This window comes from Cnephaeus nilssonii (genome assembly GCF_951640355.1).
Source record: "Cnephaeus nilssonii genome assembly, chromosome: 2".
Taxonomy (NCBI): Eukaryota; Metazoa; Chordata; class Mammalia; order Chiroptera; family Vespertilionidae; genus Cnephaeus; species Cnephaeus nilssonii.
In genome coordinates, this window is record NC_137073.1 from 77494174 (window position 1) to 77515957 (window position 21784).

General features: G+C 43.6%; 1 protein-coding gene across 2 annotated transcripts in view; it reads left to right on the top strand.

Moving 5' to 3' along the window:
• Window positions 1-21784, top strand: part of ZNF366 (zinc finger protein 366) — a 61033-nt gene that overhangs the window by 24557 nt on the left and 14692 nt on the right. For both annotated transcript variants that reach the window (XM_079788169.1, XM_079788168.1), the window contains exon 2: window positions 19039-20384. In XM_079788169.1, the coding sequence (XP_079644295.1) occupies window positions 19053-20384 (1332 nt within the window). In that variant the 5' untranslated portion in view covers window positions 19039-19052. The remainder of the gene's footprint in view (window positions 1-19038; window positions 20385-21784) is intronic.

A 21784-nucleotide genomic window follows, 5' to 3' on the forward strand; every position in this document is an offset into this window, starting at 1 on the left:
TTGTCAAAACATTTCCATTACTGGTAGTGACATGAGAATTGGGTGTCAGGTGTTACTTGAAACTATCCAAAAGGATTTTTAATTTTTTTTTCTTTAGAATTGTTCTTGTGCATTGCCTTCTGATGGCTTTTGGTCTATTTTCCATTTTAAGTAGTTACTTTTGTGATTGATTTGTAGAAGCTCTTAGATATCAAATAATACTATCTCTTTGCTGTATGTTGCAAACATTTCTACAGTTTGCCATTTCCTTTTTAATTTTTTATAATTTTTATACACAGGAATTTTTTTCCTTATATAATCAAGCTATTCAACTTTTATACTTTCTCATTTTTAGCCAAGCGTTTTGAAAGGTCACATATTTAAGGCAAAGACACACGAAAGCCCTCACAGCCAGTGAGCTGGAGCTGTGGGATTTGAATGAAGCTGATACCATGTTCCCCACCACAATGTTGAAACCACTGGGCTGGGGTTGGGTCAGGGAGAAAGGACTTACACTCATCCCAGCAAGAAAAAGCCCATTTGAAACTAGAAGAATAGAAGTAGGAGGAGAGTCTCTTGGGAGGAAGGTGGTGTGCGGAGGGATGGCGATGACACTTATGTGTGTGTTTATAAGAGTCATTTATGTGACTAGAAGTTGGATGACTATTTTGTAACCTTTTCCAAGTTCCTGAGCTTTGGGCTGATTTCAGGGGATTTCTGGGGGTCAATTCCTTCCCAGACTTGGTCAGTCTGAATGATTCAGTGACTGGGGTCCCCTGGGTGCAGGGGAACCCTTTTAGTTGCCAGCAGTGTGGCAAGGAGATGCCACAGCTATGACCAATTCCCTGACAGATGCCACCACCAGACATGCCTAGAAGTGCAAGGATCTTTCACATACTCCATCTTCCTTGATTTTTACAGCAACTATGTGAAGCAAGTAGGATATGTTAAGGTTTCTTATTCTCCTTTTTACAGTGTAGAATTAAATAGAATTTCAAATTTAACTGACTTTCCAAACTCTCTTAGTATTGAGTTATGAAGCAAGGTGAGGTGTGCAGTCCACTAGAAGGGGGCAGTGTTGCCTAATGGAAGGTGTACAGGCTGAGAAATTGGGCAGATCTGGGGTGAAATGCCAGCTCAGCCACTCATTTGCTCTTTGACCTCGGGCAAGTAACTTCCCTTCTGAGCTTCTCTTTCTCATCTGTAAAAGGAATAATGGCACCTTTCTCGCAAGATTGATGTAAGGATTAAAGATAATGCTCCATTTTCCTAACTTCTTTGATTTTGTTGGTGTGTTTTTGAGTGCCTCCTTGAAACTTGCATGGAAGGAGTGGCAAAGAAGAAATAGGAGAGCATGACGAATCCTGCACAGGACCTGGCACAGAGCAGATACTGCAAAAAATGTAACTTCTCCTCTACCCTGCCAACCTACAAACTCCTGAGGGCTGAGATGCACCTGTAGGCTTTCCTCCGAAGGATCCTTGGATGGTTTATAATCCCACTCATTCAAAAGCCCTTTCCCATCACAACATTCAGAATGTTGCTAGCATTGAGGGATATGGTTAATTTAAAACCTCAATTATTTTCTCAGTAGGCTATTGTATTCGCAGGCTCAATGAGTGTTTGCAATAACTCATATGTAAATGTAAAAGATCTTGAAAGAAGGTTATTGAAATAAAAGAGTCCAGCAATAGGCCTCAAAAGAGAGCTTAGTGTCATGGCTAAGATTTAGCAAACTATAGGCACAAGGCCAAATCCAGTCCATAGCCTGTTTCTGTAAATAAAGTTTTATTGAAACACAGACACTCCCATTGTTGACATGGCCCCTACAACTGCTTTCATTTCAACAGCAAGGTTGAGTAGTTGCAGCAGGGACTGTAGGCCTCACAAAGCCAAAAATACTTACTCTCTGACCCTTTACAGTAAAAGATTGCCAAACCCTGGCTAAGAGCTGGTACTTCCAGGCTATGTGACTTTAGACAAATCATTTATACTCATTGTTCTTCAAATTCCTTATCTATAAAATAGGGATGATAGCAGTGGAAAGAGAGAATCCTTGTAAAAGCCTTGCATATGGTGAATCCTCAGTTAATGATAGCTGTCACAATTACTACTAATACCATTGATTTTTAGCAAAGCCCTTTGGGTAAAACACTCACCCTGAACCAGGAACAAAAACCTGATTGTTCAACCCCAGTTTCAAAGGTTCCTCCCTGTGGATAGCAATAGTAGCTAGATCCTTTTCTGCCACAATTATGTTTTCTTAAACTCAGCCACTTCAATGCCATTGGCTCAGAGTCCAGGATATTATAAGTATACTCTACCTTTCTCCCACACTTACTGTAGACATTTGGATTAGTGTCATCGAATATTTTCCTATAGTTTGTGTACCCTATCCGGGAGAGTGGAAAATTGAATGAGGCGTTGTGTTGGAATTAAATGTGAAAAGAACCAGCTGCTTCTTTCTAAAAATATGAGCTAGATATTCCAAAAGATGTGCACCTTCAATCAAAGTATAAGGGAAGATTTTACATTTAGTTGTTTATTTGGGGGAAAAAACTTTTTAAAGAAAACCAACCTTGATAGATGGCATTGAAAGCTATTAAGGAAGCTGAAATAACAGCAGCCCCACTTTGCCTCCTAAATATAGTGGGGAATGCTTTCTCAATGTAAAGAAGAAGTCCTGTACAACAGTGCAATCAGCATATGGAGGTGATTTCCAAGAGAGAAGTGAAAAGAAAAAAAAATCCCACAGCTCAACCTTTCAGAAGTATCATAGTCATGCAGGAAGAAAACCATCTTGATCCTCTTCCTCATTGTTAAGCATTGTAGGCATGGCCTCGGGGTGCGGTGAAGGCTTGGGAGGAGGAAAAGGGGTGGGGAAGGGTCTCCAGTCTAAGACTCATATGCATGCAACTGATGTGCTAGTGGTACCCTCACCACTACCAGAGTACAGCAGGACCTGTTCAGGAACCTTCCCTTTGTGGATTATCTGGCCTCCAAAATAGCCATTTCCATAGGCTGTGCTTCATCAACTCAGCCTTGGCATGGAGGAGAACCTTCTCACCCCCACACTCCTCTAGTAGCCTGGTGGGTGAGGCAGGGGTGAGTGCAAGTCACAGGGCTTTTTTCCATCAGAATCCCTTCTCTCGCACCTCGTGCCCACTCATGCTCCCCTTAGTGTATAGGTCCTGTCATTTACATTCAACAGAGCTTTACTGAGCACCTTTCTAAAGTAGTTCTTAACCTTGGGTGGCCATGATAACCACCTACAGAGCTTTTAAAATACACCAATTCCTAGGCCTGCACCCCCAGAGATCCTGATGTAATTTATCTGGGGAGGCACCTAGGCATCACATTTTGTGTGTGTGGCAAGGGTGGGGCAGTGTGGTATGTTTAAAACTTCTCAAGTGATTCTAACACATTGGCCTACTATATTTGGGTCTTTCTTCTAGGTGGGTACAACAGTGAATAGTACAGGCAAGGTACTTGGTCACATAGAGTTCATGGTCTAGCAGGGCAAGACAGAGAATAAATGAATGAATGGCCAAGATATGTTGTGACAATGCTACCAGGAAAATGAAATGTGGGGCTGTAAAAGAAAGAACTAGAAGATGAGGAGATTTGTAACTTTAGATTGCATAACTTCAGATAGCATGGTCAGGCCATCTCTATCTGAAAGGTCATACTTTCCTTCTTTGCTCATGAGCTCTGTTAGCACTCAGATCTAGCAACAGGCTGTGATCAGATGCCTGCTCTTTGATCACTGTTCCCTAAAACCAAGTTTCTATAGGCTGATGAAACATGGGGGACCCTCCCTGATTGGATAGCCCAGATAACCACTGTAACCAGAAGCCACCTCACATGGTGTGCCTTATCCTCAGTGCTCTAATTTGAGAATGCCCCCATCCTCTTCCCCTTTGACCTCATTGACCACCTCACTCTAAAATGATATCCTATTGTCAGCATCATTTATTGAACACAATTTGCTGACTTGTCATAATGATAATAGTAAAAGCAGATTGAACTATACTTAATATGTACAGGCACTCTTCAAGATACATTATCTCATTTAATCCACTGCAAAGGGGGAATTATCAGCCCCATCAATTGGAAACCAAGCCTCTTGAAGGCTAAGAGAGTTATGACATGGCTTACCTTTTTAGACCTTCTAGGTCCTCTCTAACTCAGAGAATCTGTTATTTTTGTGCTCTCTAGCTCATTTCCTCAACTAGGTAGCGAGCTCCCTGAGGAAAGGTATTGTATCTTATACATCTTTGCAGGAGCCTCTTCTCTCCTCACCCCCACAAGCCTTGCTTGTGATGGGCAATTAAACCATCAGAGATCCACCTGTGGAGGCAGCCTGGCTGTCACTCCTGAGTCCCTGAGGATTTGAGGAAGCCTTCAAGGCCCACAGGCCTCATTAATGTGGCTCATAAGCGTGGACACTCTTTCTTTCATGTTCAAGACTGCCCAGTGGGATCCTCACCTTTGAAAGACCCCCAAAGTAACTCAGACATTTATAAATGGTTCCTGTGGGCATTTGCCCCAAGGTCTGTCCCATTGAAAATCCAAAAGGAACAATTATTTTATGCTTTCCTTCTTTTTGTTGGTTGTTTTGCTAATTAAATTTTAAAAAAAAGTACACACTGAGATTATAACAGCAAATAAGGAAATCATTGCAATTCCTAGATTGAGGATTATTATTCCATAAGGCAGACTTGTGCTATTTATGGTATTTGGAGGGACTATATCTTTGAAGATAATTCCCTATTTTTTCAGCTTCATTGAGGTATAATTGACAAATAAAATTATAAGATATTTAAAGTGTACAACATGATGTTTTGATACACATATACATTGTGAAAATATGCCCCCATCTAGTTAACACATCCATCACCTCACATATTTTTGGTGAGAACATTTAAGTTTTTCTCTCTTAGCAAATTTCAATTATACAATGCAGTGTTATCAACTATAGTCACCATGTGATACATTAGGTCCTCAGACCTTATTCATCTTAAACTGAGTTTGCACCATTTTATCAACCTCTTCCTATCTCCCCTCTCCCCGCTGGTAACCACTTCTCTACTCTCTGTTTCTATGAGTTTGACTTTTGAAAAAATTCCACATGTAAGTGATACATGCAGTATTTATCTTTCTCTGTTGGGCTTGTTTCACTTAGTAAAATGCCTTCAAGGTCCATCCATCTTGTTGCAAGTAACAGGATTTCCTTCTTTTTTAAGGCTGAATAATATTCCATTATATTATTCCATTATATTACACACACGTACACACACACACACACACACACACACACACACACACCATCACATTTTCTTTATCCATTCATCCATTGATGGACACTTAGATTGTTTCTATACCTTGGCTATTGTGGAATAATGTTGTAATGAACATGAGAGCACAGATATCTCTTTGAGATAATGATTTCATTTCCTTTGGATATATACCCAGAAGTGGGATTACCAGATCATATGGTAGTTCCATTTTCAATTTCTTGAGAAACCTCTATACTGTTTCTCATAGTGTCTATAATTCTATTTTGTTACTATAGCACACACAGAAAGAATATAGCAACACTTGTGAGTGTGTGTGTGCATGTATGTGTGTTTATGTTTGAGACAGAGAGGAAGAAAGCAAGGATATGAATGTAGTTATACCTCGCTGAAGGAAATTAATGTAGAAATTGAGAAGTTACATAACCTTCATTTATGAATTTGGATATCCCTTCCCTGCACTGATGTCCTTGTTGATGTTCAGTTAAGTGCCTATGGAAGAACATAAAACTGTCTAAACAAAAGTCCTGTGATTACTTCCATTTTAATTAAAACCTTAGAGGTTTAAGCCTCACTGGCATTTTCTCCTCTTCCTTCTCCCTTCTTCCTTTGCCTTCCAAGGAGAAACCTGCCCTACAAGGAGGCTTTTGGGCTGATCTGCCTCTGCAGCTGCCCTGCCTGGCTCAGTACAGGAGCTTGGCAGCAGATGTGTGGCCCCTTGCCAAAGCCGAGTCTTTTAACTGGACTTTGCTCCCTTCTGAGACAGGGAGCAATGGGCACCAAGGAGTCCTAATCTCATAACCTTTTAATGCTGAAAACCCAGATCTCATGGGTTAGAAGTTGATCTCCAATCCCAGTAAATGCTCTATTAAATGTGAGTCCAACATAACACTCATAGCGATAAAGAAACCACAGTGATCATGTTTGCTACTCCAAGTTTCTCCCCATGGCAAATTAATTCATACTGATTCTGAACTGCCAACCAATGATTTCTAGTATATTAACTTACCAGATGGAAATGCAGCCTAAATTCACATGTGCTCTTAAAGCCACTGACAAATCTGTTTTTTAAAAGCAAATATAGCAGTGCATACTAACTGAATCCCAACCAGGCAACAGCTCTGTGCTGAGTATCTTGATGGTGATCAGTATCATGTAAGATGCAATGGAAGATAGAAGAGTGTGGATCTCACGATGAAGGGAGCTTATGTGCTGGTTGGAAAAACAACCTAACCATGAAATAACCAGAGTGTAATGCAGGGGAAAACACTGTATTTAACCAGGGTTCTGTGAGATGATGCAATAGGATTCAAGAGAAAGGAGAGGTAATTGGGCATAAGACTGGGGGCGGGGGTGGGGGTGGGGGTGGGGAAGGCTTCCAGGAAGAAGCTGAATTTGAGTTCATCTTGAAAGAATGGGATGGATCAATGGAAAGAATATTCCAAAAGTAGGCCAATCTAAACAGAGGCATGAATTGAATAATGAAAGCTTGGGTTAAGAAGACTTTGGAGAGAAGGGGACTTTGAAGGTCAGGGCGAGGAGTTTACACTTGATTTGCTTTGTGTTTCAGGTGGATTTTGTGTTTAGCTACAAGCCCCAGAATTCTGAATATATTTTCTTAACCAAATTCTTAAATAAAGGATTCATTTTCTTAAATAACAAGAAAACCAGTACCAAGGGGGTACAGTAGCTCCATGTTGACACATTCCCTCTTCCCTTCTACCATACCTTGTAGGAGGCATTGTCAGTAACTGTGTTGCTTCCCAGCCCCAATATGATGGTGCCACCTCCAGCCTCATATCCACATTCCAAGAAGAAAGAAGAAAGACAGGAAAGGATAAGCAGGTGGTTTCTGCATTAGGAATGCAAAAGCTTTCTCAGAAATCCCTAACAGTCTTCTGCTTGCATCTCACTGGCCAGAACTGTGGCAAAGTGCAACCCCTAACTGAAAGGATGTCTGGGAAAGCTAGTGTTTTTGCTGGGACATTCTCACCACAAATAAATCAGGGTTCTGTTTCTTAAGGGAGAAGGGGGAACAAATATTGAAACAGCAATTAGCAATAGTAACACTATGTACAGCAGCAATCTCTACACACTATTATTGCTAATTAATAGCAATAATTAGCAATAATAGAGTTGTCTTAGAAAAAGTGGTGAATTTTTAGAAAGTGGATTTGGCATTGGTATTTGAGGGATTTGGAAGGAAGGAGAAGAAAGATCTGGAAGAGTGGGTGGAAACTGGTGAAAATAATCTAGGGGTGAAGTAGTAGCCACTTGAATGAGTGATCTGGATATGGGAATGGGAAGAAGGAGAGAAGCTAATAGTTATTTTCAAGAAACAACGAACAAGATATTGTAAAAACCATCCAAGAATGAATGGTCAAGGTGAAAGGTGTTAGCAAAGTGACTCTTTGGTCCTTTTTGTTTCTCTATGCATAACGTTAACATTTAGAGTGAATGGAAGAGATCGTACTAGAAAAAGAAATTGATAAAGGACAATCTAAGAATCAGAGACATGTTGAAGCAATAATGAATCCTAAAGTATAATTATATTTTAATAATTATAATTATAATAGGCACCTGAGGCACAGAAAAGAGATGAGTTAGGAGCAAAGTTAGGGGGTTCTAATATGAATGTGCTCCTTCTTGGGAATGTGAGCATTGCTTTCCAGGACCATTCTCTAAACACAACACATCGGATAGCCTCTAGAATACATCTATGTTTAAAAGCAAGATGGACCAGATCTGAAAACAAATTATGTTCCTTTTGATGACTAATCCTAAACAAACAAACAAAAAAGCATTCTGCCTATTTGTTAGAAGGAAAGCAGAAAGGGAGGAGTTTTATCTGCTAGTTATTGTTAAAGAACAGAAAATCATTTTAACACTAAAAAATTACTATAATTTGAAAGCTCATTCTTAAAAATGGAAGTGTCAGTCATTGTACGCGGCATTTAAGACACAGAAAAGTTTAGACTTTGTGCTTTGACATTTTATGATTCTGCAGTGTCACAAGTAGGTTTGGACTTTTATTTTAGCCTTAAAGAAATCTTTAAACAACTCAACTACCTTAGGACCCTAGGGGAAGACCGGACATGGTGTCAAATCCAACAGTCTCATTCTTAGCATCCCAGAGTTTCTTGTCAGCACTGGGGAAGAAGCCAAGGAAAATCTCAGGGATGGATAGAACAGAGAAACTGGATTAGTTGTACTTGCCATGTGTGTTCTGTAATTTGTAATTACTGTGAATCTTCAGATCAGATTCATGATTGTCTGAATTTTCAAGGTTGAAAGTCATTTATTTTTTACTTACACGCACCTGGCTTTCCTAATTCAGTTTACTCAGTTGTCAAGTCACCAAAGTCTCCCTCTGTTCTACAGAACACACTGGTAGGGGGAGGGGGGCGTTTCCCTTGCTTGTCTCACTCTCACAGCTATTGCTTCATCTGTTTTATGTTGTTCTAACCTAGGTTTTAATGACAAAATGGGGGAAAATAGTATCTTGAAAGAAAATATTTTATGTGAAAGCAATGTCATTCTTCTTGTTCTCTCATATTCAGCAAATCAACATACCTACTCAAGATTCCTCTAGTACTGCTCTTGGGACTTTTTCTCCACACCTGCTTGTCACTTTCTTCTTCCAGTGGGTGAGTTCCTTGAGGCCAATGTGTGGCTTATTAGACGTTGTCTTCCTGATTTCCAGCACAGTGCAGGCACAGAGGAGGCACCTGAAGTGGTTCACCAGGTGAATGACTTTGCGGAGGCTTCTCCTAGTCAGAGTCTTTTCAGGTGCTTATACTTATTTCCCTGATGACATAAGCCTGGGTCATAAGGCTGCATGCCCAATGTACACACTAGAGTGAACTCTGCCAGGGGCACCAAAGACCTTTGGCTGAAAAATCGAGTAGTCCAAAGAAATGCTCCAAGAGAATTATTAAAAAGAAGAGAACCCAAAACTAATTTTGTCTAAACGTTTGCTGTTTGAAAACCAATATAGATTTTTTTAAACACAAGTATTTGAATAGTTAAGTCAGCCAGTGTACAAAAGTCTAAGTTGAAAGGTATAAAATTACAAGTTTCCACCCAGGCAACTGGACACCTTCCTATAGACCAGTGGTTGGCAAACCATGGCTCGCGAGCCACATGCGGCTCTTTGGCCCCTTGAGTGTGGCTCTTCCACAAAATACCATGGCCTGGGCGAGTCTATTTTGAAGAAGTGGCGTTAGAAGAAGTTTAAGTTTAAAAAATTTGGCTCTCAAAAGAAATTTCAATCGTTGTACTGTTGATATTTGGCTCTGTTGACTAATGAGTTTGCCGACCACTGCTATAGACTATGAAGTTGGCAACTCGGCTGTTGGGCTCCCATACTTCCTCTCTCAGCCATGCAGTGTTCCAGCCCAGAGGCAACCAATATTACCAGATTCTTGTGTGTGTTTGTTTTTCCAGAGATAGGATATGTGCCCATGTACATGAGGAGCTAAGTACATATATTTTGTAAGTATATATATTTTCCAAGAATGATTTTAGTGAACAGAATCAATAGAAAAAAATCATCATAAAGTAGGTCAATCAAGATCTTGAACTATAAAGTGCAAGGGAGAAAAAGTATCCAAGATGAAGAGCGATCACTCATCAGAAGGCAGAAATAGAGCAGCAGGAATTCTATCTACATTTTTTTTAAAAAAAAAAGGTGAGTTCATAGATCCATCTGTTCATTAGGGTGGGCATTTCCTCGAAGCCAATGGACATTGCCTGGAGGGTCATTGGAGAACTTGCAGTCGTTGAGTGAGAGAAATCGTGGTGTTTGCTATAATGTGGGCATGTTCTACTCTCTGGTGACACACTTCCTCAGAGAATTAGTGGCATCTGATCCCCAGAACCCTCCCATATATATTCATATTATTTCAGTGTAATAAGACATTCTACCTCTCAGGTCAAAGGAATATGGCACACACTAGGCAAGGATCCTGAGCCAGGATGAAGCAAAGGGGTGGGGATGGGGCATGCTTTCTGAAGAGCACTACCCTGCTCATTGCTATGCCTTAATTTAGCTAAACTGTCTGCCTCACTGGAGATGTTCTTGGCAGTTTATTGATATAAAGTTTACTTGAAGTGAATTGGAAAAGTCCAAGTCAACCAGTTATTGCTTTTTTCCCAGTAATACCAAAATTCTGCTTGGGACCAGGGAGCAAGAGCAACCTAGAAAATGAGTATTTGTCAAATAAATTCCCAAGTAATTATTGGATTCTAAGAACATATAAGGTACCAGGCAAGTTTCTGATGTTCTAACCAGATCCTGTTAGAAATATATGATACACACTCACAAGGAAAGGTGATGAACAGCACGGGACCCTATCAATGACTGGAACATCAAACAAATGTGATAGACTTCAGGAAAGTGAGGAATTTTCTTCCAGCTCCAATGGAAAGGAAGGTTTCACCTCTAGGTCTCTATAAAGCCTCCAGTAGATGAGGTTCTCTCCACTCCCTGCCCTGTAGACTCTTGGGACAGTCTGGTTGATATACCTAACGAAAAGTATCAAAGAAAGAAGGCAGTTGGCTGCTCAGGTAGACTTCATGGGAAGGCAGTGCCTAGTATAGTTGCCATAACTCAGAATTTGGCTTGTGGGTTTGGAGATTCATGAGTTTCATTTTGTAAGAGCACTCAATTAATTGGGCTTAGGGAAAATGATTCCAAGAGTGATCTGTGAACCTGAATGTCAATCTATTGATTTACAATGGGTAGGAGTATATATTCTAATGACCAGAATGATCTTGTTCACTACTTTACACATCAAAGAACGTTGGGCCAATTATAGAAGACTGTTTACTGAATGCAATCAGGACCAAAGATTAGAAGACCTTGAAGGATAACTTAATGCACCATCCCTACCTCATGATATTCTTGTTGAATAGAATATATACAAGAAAAAAACAAACAAAGCTGTTTTCTGCCATTTAAAGTTTCTTCTTTTGTTATCAATTCATATAACCCAGTTCCTCTCTTTATAGGCTATATGCATATTGGATGTATTCCATAGATATGAACTGATTAGAGGGTGGAGTCTGGTCGCCTTAACTGTCATTGGATATTTCCCAAATATCCTCTATTACTCTTTTCATAATAATGTGCAAAGTAGCATTTTTGTATGTTTCCTTTATATTTTAAACTTATTTTTAATATATATACAGTAAAATTCACCCTTTGAATTTTAGGAGCTTTGACAAATAGAGAGTTGTGTAACTACCACCATAATCAAGATATAAAACAGTTCTTCACTCCTCCCCCCGCCCCCCAAAGAAATACTACCTTGAGTTACACTTTCAAAATAGATTCCTTCCACAGATGGCTAACCTCTATTATGTGTTCTAACATTTTTGTTTGCAGAGGATTATATTTTCTGGCATTATCTACCAGTTATGAAACTCACCAGACAAATATGCTGTCATTCCTAGAGATAGATAAAATGGGGTTTTCTAATATGTGTATGAATATCTGCTTAGCTAGCAGTGAGTATATCAAGTTTACTTGATCTGTGAACTTACAACAAAACACAAAAAAATTGACATATATCTAAGGACATTTCCCCCAAAGAAAGTAGGAGAAAAACTTTAACATTCCAGTTGGAACTCTATCCACAAGAACTATATTAGCTTTGAGGGTTGGGAAAGAGAACTGCTAAGTCATATCACCAATTCATTTCCTTCCTTTAAATGAGTCACGAGGACAGAGATAACCCCAACACACTAGAAGCTGCTCCAGTGCTCAAGTAATTATATCCACTCCTGCTTTCCAGAAACTAGGTCTAGGCATTAAGAACTTTCCTAAGTAAAACATGCATCCATTTAACCTATGCAAGTTAGTAACTGAATTTATTGCTGTTGTTTTAATAAAGGCTCTTTAAAAGTATGTATATATAAATGGTACATATGCATCCTCATTATGGACAGTTTAAACAATTGAAAACTAAACTTCATTTCAACTCTATTATGTCTTGATGGTATTTAGGAACTTAAAAAATAAATTGTGTGAGTTCAGTGAATTATTTCACATATGAACAGGTCTTGTTAATATTTCTGACCACCTAGGGGACTCAGTCCATGCCATAGGCTGACAAATTACTTTTATAATAAAACTAGAGGCCCAGTGCATGATTGAATCATGCACGTGTAGGGTCCCCTACACGCTTTCACTTTTCGCAGTGGAGCTGGGTGCCTGTCCGCTGGTGCACCAGGCCTTTCAGAAGCCTCTGGCTCGGTGGAGGCTTCTGAAAGGCCTGGTGCCGGAGCAGACAGGCACCCAGCTCCCCCACTTTTGATGGTCCGCGGCTGCTGAGGGGGGCTACCCTGCTGTTGAGAGGCGCAGGGGGCGGGACTCCCGCCCCCTGCGCCTCTCAACGGCCGCTGAGGGGGGCTGCCGCGGACACCTGGCTACCCTGCCGTTGAGAGGCGCAGCTGGGTGTCCGCGGCAGGCCCCCTCAGCGGCTTCGGATCTGGCTGTTGAGAGGCACAGGGGGCAGGAGTCCCGCCCCCTGTGCCTCTCAACAGCAGGGTAGCCCCCCTCAGTGGCAGCGGATCCGTGCCTCTCAATGGCAGGATAGGCCATCCCGAGTCCCGCCCCCCAGCCTCCCGCCGCCCAATCGTGGGCGTAGCGGAGTGATGGTAATTTAAATGTTACTCTATTATTAGATAGATAGGAGGAATTTGGGTTTATAAATTAAATGGTGGCCACAAGGGTATCCTGGAGGGCCCTGAGGTCTGGTCACCTCTACTTTACTCTACCACTAACCCAGGGAGTGAGAAGACAGACCTTTCTTTTCTTTGAGAACTTATTGCTCTATCTTCCAGATACTCATAGAGACTCTGTAGTCCTGCCAATTGCAAGAATACAAGACTGAATGATTATTTGCCAAATACCTGCAGCTGAAGAACTCAGCAGCACAGTTAGATATATATTAAGATAATTATGTTGAATCATTAGAAAATTTAATTCTAAGATGCAAAGTCTCCTGTTATCACAAATTCAGAAATAACCAGGTGGTCTAATAAAATCCCACATCAGAGGAGTCTTATAACAGGATCCCTTTGTCTGAGCAGAGAGGTTGGCAGCCATCCATGTATTTCCCATCTGTCTTCTTCTTATCCTCCCACAACTCCCCACCCTTTGCTTCTCTTAGCACTGTTTCCCATTCTTAAACTTTTCTTCCACTTTTACCTCCTCCTGCTTCCATTTTTCTTGAAAGTAGACCACATGATTAAAGTGCCATTCTCTCTCATTATAACACTTTCCAATGAAACACTGGAAATAGTCAAGGAATAAGGAATGTGAGAGAATATTGTTCCGTGAATTTCAGGATGAACAGAAAGGAGATAAATAGGTCTGCCCCTGTCATGCTGACTCACGTGACTCTTCTAGCATTTACTGGAATGACCTTCAATTCAAATGAGAACCACAAAATACCAGTAATTTTATCTGGGGAATATTTATATTTTGGTGTAGTAGGTGAATTCCCAATTAAAGGGCATTATTAGAAGCATTTTTCCCCCAAATGTAGTTTCATATTGGTTAGGCCTTGCATTTTTAATTGGTTGTTTTGGTTCAAAGAGAAAATTTTGTTTTTGTTTTTAAAATCCATTCATTCCCCATTTCCTTATAACTAACTCCCATGGATAATACCTGTTAAAGAAGACATCCTGAGCCCTAGATTTCTCTAACACAGACCAACCCAATATTTTTCTCCTCCAACAATTTGTTCCTGATGTAGAGCCTACTGGGTTTGGTGATTGAGTATACATGGAAGAAAGTCAGGAATTTAGAACATTCCCTGACAATGGCAATAAAAATGTCTGATTATTCTAAGGCCTCTCCCTCCCCACCCCCACATTAGTGCAAAGGGTAAACTGCTACTAATGTCACAAAGAGTGGAAGGGTACAGGGTGACTACTTGTGGCACTTTAAGGATGGCTCCCTAGCATTAGTGAAGCCAGAAGCTAGGGCTTATCCTAAATCTGAGGGTCCTTTCAAAGAATGATGCCCTTAGAAACTGAGGAGGGTAAGCAGCAGCACATACAAAGTGTGTATATTGAGGTCTTCCCATAATAACTACCTAGAATTTGTGAGTGTGATCATGATCTAATTAGGGCTACCCCCAAAAGTCATCTGTGGTCTAAAAAATGTAAGATAAAATTATACATTTTAAAGTTCCATATAGAATTTTGCTCTTCCCACAGCAGTTTACTGAGCATCTATCCTATGTGCCAGGCACCATGCTGAGGACTGGAACACAGCAGTGAATAAAACAGACCCTGTCCCCATGGTCTAGCAGGAATTGCAAAAGCCAGTGTTGACCCAGCACTGTCCCAGTGCCTGAGACTTTGGGTTTGACAAATAGGGCCTCCTGTGCCTCGAAGGTGACCTTTAATATTACAGTAGGGGCAATTCTTCCACTTCCCATAAAATAGCACACAAGACCACCCCATCCCTTTTGTCCCCACTCACCAAAGCCATCTGTTATTAATGAAGGCCAGATATATCTCCATAATAAGAAAGAGAGCCATAGAGAAGGGATGAGAGGTATTCTTTAACTAGAAGGTTGATCTCCACACTGAATGAAGAAACTCATGCTGACCTTACACACTGGCCTCTTTGAATGTGGTTCACATTCACTGCTGTGATAAGACCAACTCTGGGTAAATAGGAAAAGCCTTGGTTTTGAACTTGCAAACAGAGATGTCAGTCAATGGTGAAAAGAGCTTCAGCTTGGGAAACATGATATCAGTCAGCGTCAATCCAGTGATCATCAGCGCAGCCCTCTCCTGTCCACTCTTTCTTACCCCTCAAGGACACCATATTGTCTAGTGTTAAATACACTTTCACACACACTATTTTAAAGTCTCAAACAACCCATTGGAGGATATTTCAACCCTGATTTCATAGATGAGAAAATCAAACCTCCCAGAAAACATGTTCAGTTCTCCACAGCTGTAATGCAAAGCCAATGCTCAAACCCAGATCCTTAGCTCCAAACCAACATGCTTTCCACTATCCTGGAGCTTCTGCTCTAATCATTTTAGGTCTTCTTTCTTTTTGCACATTGTTTCAGCATGTCCTGATGGGCAATTATCCTACAACCTGTCAGTTTTCTGGGAGCAGCCAGATCACTCCCCTGCTCCTTGTCCTGTCTTGTCCAAGCAGATAATTGCTGCCCCCAAACCTCTTTTGCTTCCCATAGGAACCCCATATCTATCATGGATGTCTGTGAACCTGCTTTTAGAAATAGAGGGGAACATGTGGGTGGCACACAACGAGGTTTTCTAGGAATCTATTAATAGTTTTGCAGAGGCTGCTCAGAATTTTAAATTGACTGATTTCAAGATAAATTACCTCCTGAGAAAGACATTTTTCCCCTGCTCTTTCCTTCAACACTCCTCATCCCCAATATGGATTTGCTTTTCAGGTGCTTTTCTTTTACCCGCTACGGCTTGGCCTTACACCCTGTGCTTAGAAGACAGGGATATTAAGAGGTAGAAGCATTATCTACCAAGAAGGCCAAGGGACTGGTGTGGCTCAGTGGTTGAGCGTTGACCTATGAACCAGGAGGTCATGGTTCGGTTCTGGTTGGAGCACATGCCCGGATTGCAGGCTCGATCCGTGAGCGGGGAGCAGCCAATCAATGATTCTTTCAGATCACTGATGTTTCTATCTCTCTTTCTCCCTTCATCTCTGAAATCAATAAAAAATAATTGAAACAGATCTAGCCCTCCTTGGCCTCTGCAGGGATTGGCAGTGCTACTTAAGATCTTTATGCAGAAAGGAACTGCTGTTTTTAAAGTCCCGGGAAAATGTCCATGGATGGATCCCAGTGCCTTTTTAAACCTCCTGAGTTAATAACTACTATTTTGGGAGTGAGGTGTGTATATGCAGAAGTCAAAATTTTTTTTACTATACTAAAATTAAAATGTACCTATGTAAAGTCTCAGGGTTTGGGGAAAACTTTTTATTATACTAAAATTAAAATGTACCTATGTAAAGTCTCAGGGTTTGGGGAACATAATTCTGCCTTTTATGTTAAAAAAACACATACTTCTGCTTAACAATGTTTATTTGCTTTAACTAGGTCAATGGTGATAAAATAAAAATGCAGACACTGAAAATCAGTATGCTTTTGAAAAGAACATTATATTATAAATGTCACTCCTAATATATTAAGATGAGTCTATTAGTAGACTATGTCATAACTAGAAACAAAAAATATTAAACAAAGGTAACAATAATGTGTATAAACTAAAATATCTTCAGTTTCAAAATTAGCGATAATATTACTTCCCAATTATGTAGCTTCCCAGTCTAAGATATAAAACATAATATAAAGATACTAGACATCATTAGCCATGCATTTTCAAATACCTTTGTAACAATAAAATGCACCCCCCCCCAAAAAAAAAAAATTCAGTAAGTCTGGCCAGTGTTCTGACATTTATATTGGAGAGCTTAATTTTCCGGTCAAGCTCTGGATTATAAAGTAAGAACCAACTGACTCTTTTAACCAGTCAGAATAAAACAGACAGAGCCATTGTGCCTGTGGATGGGCTCTGCTGTGGTTTGCCATAGTCACCTGTAACGTGGAAGAGTTGTCTCCGGTCTGAGCAGCCCATTTGCAAATAAGACCTTATCTCCAAAGAAGGTATAAAACAGACAGTGGCCAAAATGAAATTCCCGCGAAAGGAGCTGCCATTTCTCCTCCATTTCAAGAGGACACATTAGCCTAGTTTAAAAGCCAATTATTTCTATTGATGCAACAAAGTCTTGGGTCAGGCCACAACCTCTATAACTCTATGTGAGTTTAGGGCTCAGGACTTACTGACTTGCAAGCCAAGAAGCAATCTAGTCAACATGAAAAACCACCAGAGAGCCCCTGCCCTCTCCATTCGGTCCTGGTGCTCTGGACAGTGACAGCACCACTCCCCTCACGTTGCTGCCCTTCCCACACCCCTCCCAGCCTCATAAAGCTCGCCATCTCCTCCTGCTGCTAGGCTGATCACTTCCTACAAGTGCCCGGTGCTGGAGGCAGCAGTGGTAGAAGACCTAGCATTTAGCTAATAATTTTAGAAAAAAGCAGGAGGGCGGGACACAGGAGTGGGCCTCCTTTTGCTGGACATGCCAGCTCTCCCTCTTACTTACTAAGCCCGAAACCCATGGGAAGAAGACAGTACAGGGCTATCTTCCCACTCACACAGACACAGAGACTAATGGATAGTATTGTTTAGGTCACTGACACTTTCACAACACAATTTTACATAATGCCCAGATGTTCATTTACCAGGGCCCATAATTTTTCCTTCAGTTGGATTGTCTGTATATGGAATTGGGAATACAATATAAAAAGTCTACTTTTTAAAAACGGTGCTACAGTTCTCAACCCTCTCATAAACACGCATGCGATGTGGGGATATGTAGGTATTGTAAAAACTGTATTTGTCTTCCCAAGGGCTACAGAAGACCACTTGAAGTTGCTGGCCTTCTCACCCCTGGGACCCTCAACCTGTACTGCTAAGCATGCAGCCATTCCCAAGGGCCAGGGCCCTGAGTTAGTCCAGGACCCTATCCCAGCCCTGTCTCCAGTGTCCCGAGGCCAGACCTTACACTTGGCCAGGGTGACTGGCTCTGAGGGAACCTCTAATGAGCAAAAACGGTCCATCCTATTAAAACGTAAGAGATTTAGGTAGAAACGGCTCTCAACGGAATTGTGGAACCAGCCACTTAGTCATCCCACCAGTATCCATGTGAGGAGGATAGAAACATGGCAAGGAGACATGTGAAAGAGAGCACGGTCCCTGGTTAGATGGTGGCTCCATGGCCTGTCCTAGACACACATGATGCAGTCAACCAGGCCGCAGTGACGGGCTCAGCAGAGAAATGTCAGGGACTGCAGAAGTCACCAAAGGGCGTTTTTTACGCTGACACCTGTGTGAAGGGGGAAATGCAGTGCAGTTTTAGAGACTCTCCGTCCTGGAATTTTCCACCTGACGTTGTTTCAGGTGTTGGATTAGAATGCACACATGCTAAGATGACTTTGTAACATTGGGTTATACGCTTTTCTTAATCACACTGATCTCATTCACTCCATACATCCCAGCAGCACACCTGGCTCAGGCTGGGTACTCAGAGCATCTGAGATCTGAGTGCATCATTCCAGTCCCCTCTCCCACGTGGCCTTGAATATCCCCTTCCTCAGCAGCAAAGGTCCCCAGACAGAGAGAGGCAGTGGTTCCCTTAGAGAAAAAACAACCCTAAAGACACAATTAAGTCACCATTAGCGAAGGTAATTCCATCTCAGGCTGAAAAGTCCCAGCTCTGACTGCTCCGTTGAAGAGCTGTGGGACTTGTACTGCATCTCTGTGGGCCTTGTACCCTCAGCTTAAGTGGGAACAATAGCCCGGTGAGTGTCAGGTTTCTTCTTTCCCATGAAGTCCACTCCCACAGCCCCCTCCCAGCTATGGCTCTGTGGCTGAGGGGGTCCTGGAGCCCTAGGGTTCCCCTCAGCAGGCCAGTGCTCTCCACATTTGACACCAGGTTTGCAAGGGGCTGGGGAAAGGGGGCGGGGGGAGAGGGCAGTGATATTTTGAACAGCCCTAGGATAAATGAGGGTCAGTACTAAGCAAGTATTACTCTTCATAAATTAGTTCTTACATCTAGCCAAAACCCTTAATGGAAAAAAAAAAAAGGTTCTTTTTTAAACAATAACTTTCTTTATCGTTAAAGGAACATTGCCAAGGATGCAGAAGGAACTGAAGATGATCAAAGATGAGGATGTGCATTTCAACCTGGGGGTGAAGAGGGCCCCCTCTTTCCCCCACTGCCTGCAGCCAGTGGTGTCCCGAGGGAAGGCTCCCCAAAGACACCCCTTCCCAGAAGCTCTCAGGGGGCCCTTCTCCCAGTTCCGGTACGAACCTCCTCCCGGAGACCTGGATGGCTTCCCGGGGGTCTTTGAAGGAGGAGGGTCCCGGAAACGGAAGAGCGTGCCCACCAAGATGCCCTACACCCACCCCTCCGACGAAGCCGCCCTGGCCCTCCACTCGGAGGACAGCAAACTCCACGGCCACCCCAACTTCCCTCTGCTGTTCGCGCAGCCCCCGCGCCCCAAATACGACTCGCAGATGATCGACCTGTGCAACGTGGGCTTCCAGTTCTACCGCACCCTGGAGCACCTGGGGGGCAAGCGCGTCAAGCAGGAGCCGGTGAAGCCCAGCGCCGTGTGGCCGCAGCCCGCGCCCGCGCCCTTCCTGCCCGCGCCCTACCCCTACTACCCCAAGGTGCCCCCGGGCCTCGTGTTCCCCTTCTTCGTGCCCGCAGCCTCCCCGTTCCCCTTCAGCCGGCACACCTTCCTGCCCAAGCAGCCCCCCGACCCGCTGCTGCCCCGCAAGGCGGAGCCCCCGGAGAGCGAGGAGGCCAAGCAGAAGGTGGAGCGCATGGACGTGAACGTGCAGATCGACGACAGCTACTACGTGGACGTGGGCGGGGCGCAGAAGCGCTGGCAGTGCCCCACCTGCGAGAAGTCCTACACGTCCAAGTACAACCTGGTCACCCACATCCTGGGCCACAGCGGCATCAAGCCGCACGCGTGCACCCGCTGCGGGAAGCTCTTCAAGCAGCTCAGCCACCTGCACACGCACATGCTCACGCACCAGGGCACGCGGCCGCACAAGTGCCAGGTGTGCCACAAGGCCTTCACCCAGACCAGCCACCTGAAGCGCCACATGATGCAGCACAGCGAGGTGAAGCCGCACAACTGCCGCGTGTGCGGCCGCGGCTTCGCCTACCCCAGCGAGCTCAAGGCGCACGAGGCCAAGCACGCCAACGGGCGGGAGAACATCTGCGTGGAGTGCGGCCTCGACTTCCCCACCCTGGCGCAGCTGAAGCGGCACCTCACCACGCACCGCGGGCCGGTCCAGTACAACTGCTCCGAGTGCGACAAGACCTTCCAGTACCCGAGCCAGCTGCAGAACCACATGATGAAGCACAAGGACATCCGGCCCTACATCTGCTCCGAGTGCGGCATGGAGTTCGTGCAGCCGCACCACCTCAAGCAGCACTCGCTCACCCACAAGGTACGCGGCGGGACCCCAGCCTGGGGAGGGGCCGGCTGCGCCCTGCCCTGGGGTCGGGGCGGGGGGGCAGGAGACCACGCTGCTCCCCACCTCTGCAACCCTGGACAGCGGCTCCCCTCCCCTGAGCCCTGATGTCCTCCCTCACCTGCCAGTGGGGAGAATGACGAGACTAGCAATCAAGTCCTTTCCTAGCCAGCCCTCTGGGGTCTGAGATGGGCCTAGAAGTAAATAATGGGGACTGTTCGGAGAAGAAGGTGGGAAGGAGGAAGGAAACAGCAGGGAAGATAAATTCTTTGTGCTCTTGCTTCTTGGTTTCCTAGAATTTCTAAAATTCTGTTTCTGGAAACTTCATTCAGGGTGCCAGCAGGAGTGTGTCATCAGGCTTTATCTACCGGAGACCAGCGCTGTGCGCGAGATACATTAATCAGGGCCTTTTTCTAGAGAACTCGCTTGGTTTCTTGCTGCTGAAGCAGTGGTTTCCTTTCCCCGTCTTCTCCCTCAACTGTGAGACCTGCTTCATGTGCAGGTGGCTCTGGGGGAACAGAAGCTGCGTCCAGCAGGGTCTGTGCTGCCCTGGGGGAGCCCCTGCCTAGCTGACTGTGGTGCCATGTGGATTGTATGGAGGAGGCAGAGAGAGCATCCTTCTCCGTTCAGCTGAGTTTGTAACCAAAGCCCTGGAGTCATTCAGGGTGAACTAAAAAAAGGCCCCAGTGGTGTCCCAAAGTCTTACCAGCTGAGCTGACTTGGGGCTGCTTTGAGCTTCTGAGAGGGAAGGTTTGCCCCACTGACCTTTACCCTCACACCTTTGACCTCAAGTGGTTTTCTTGGCAGGAGAGACTTCTAGCAAGCCAGAGTTCCTAAAACATTCTTTAGTTCTTAAAGGTCCGTGGAGGACTTTCCCCAGTCAAGATGCCATTTATATTCTGCCATGATGGGTTTTATTTGATAGGTTAGGACAGTAGTCGGCAAACTCATTAGTCAATAGAGCCAAATATCAACAGTACAATTATTGAAATTTCTTTTGAGAGCCGAAAACCAACTTCTGCGCATGGGCCACGAAGTTTCAACCGCACTGTACGTGCGCGCCCGCACGTGGTATTTTGTGGAAGAGCCACACTCAAGGGGCCAAAGAGCCGCATGTGGCTCGTGAGCCGCGGTTTGCCGACCACTGGGTTAGGACATAGCACAGGGCATTTCTGGCTCTGCTGCAGAGGTCAAATGTGTGGCTGCCTGTGAACTCTGTGCAAACAGCTCCTGCCCCACACAAGGCACCTGAAGATAGCATCCAGAGAAGAGGGGCCTGCCGAGTGCAGGGACCGTCAACAAAGAAACTAGACGTTAGCCACCAAAGGGATCATTTGCTGATTTATGGGGCTCCTACATGTGTGGATAAGGACTCA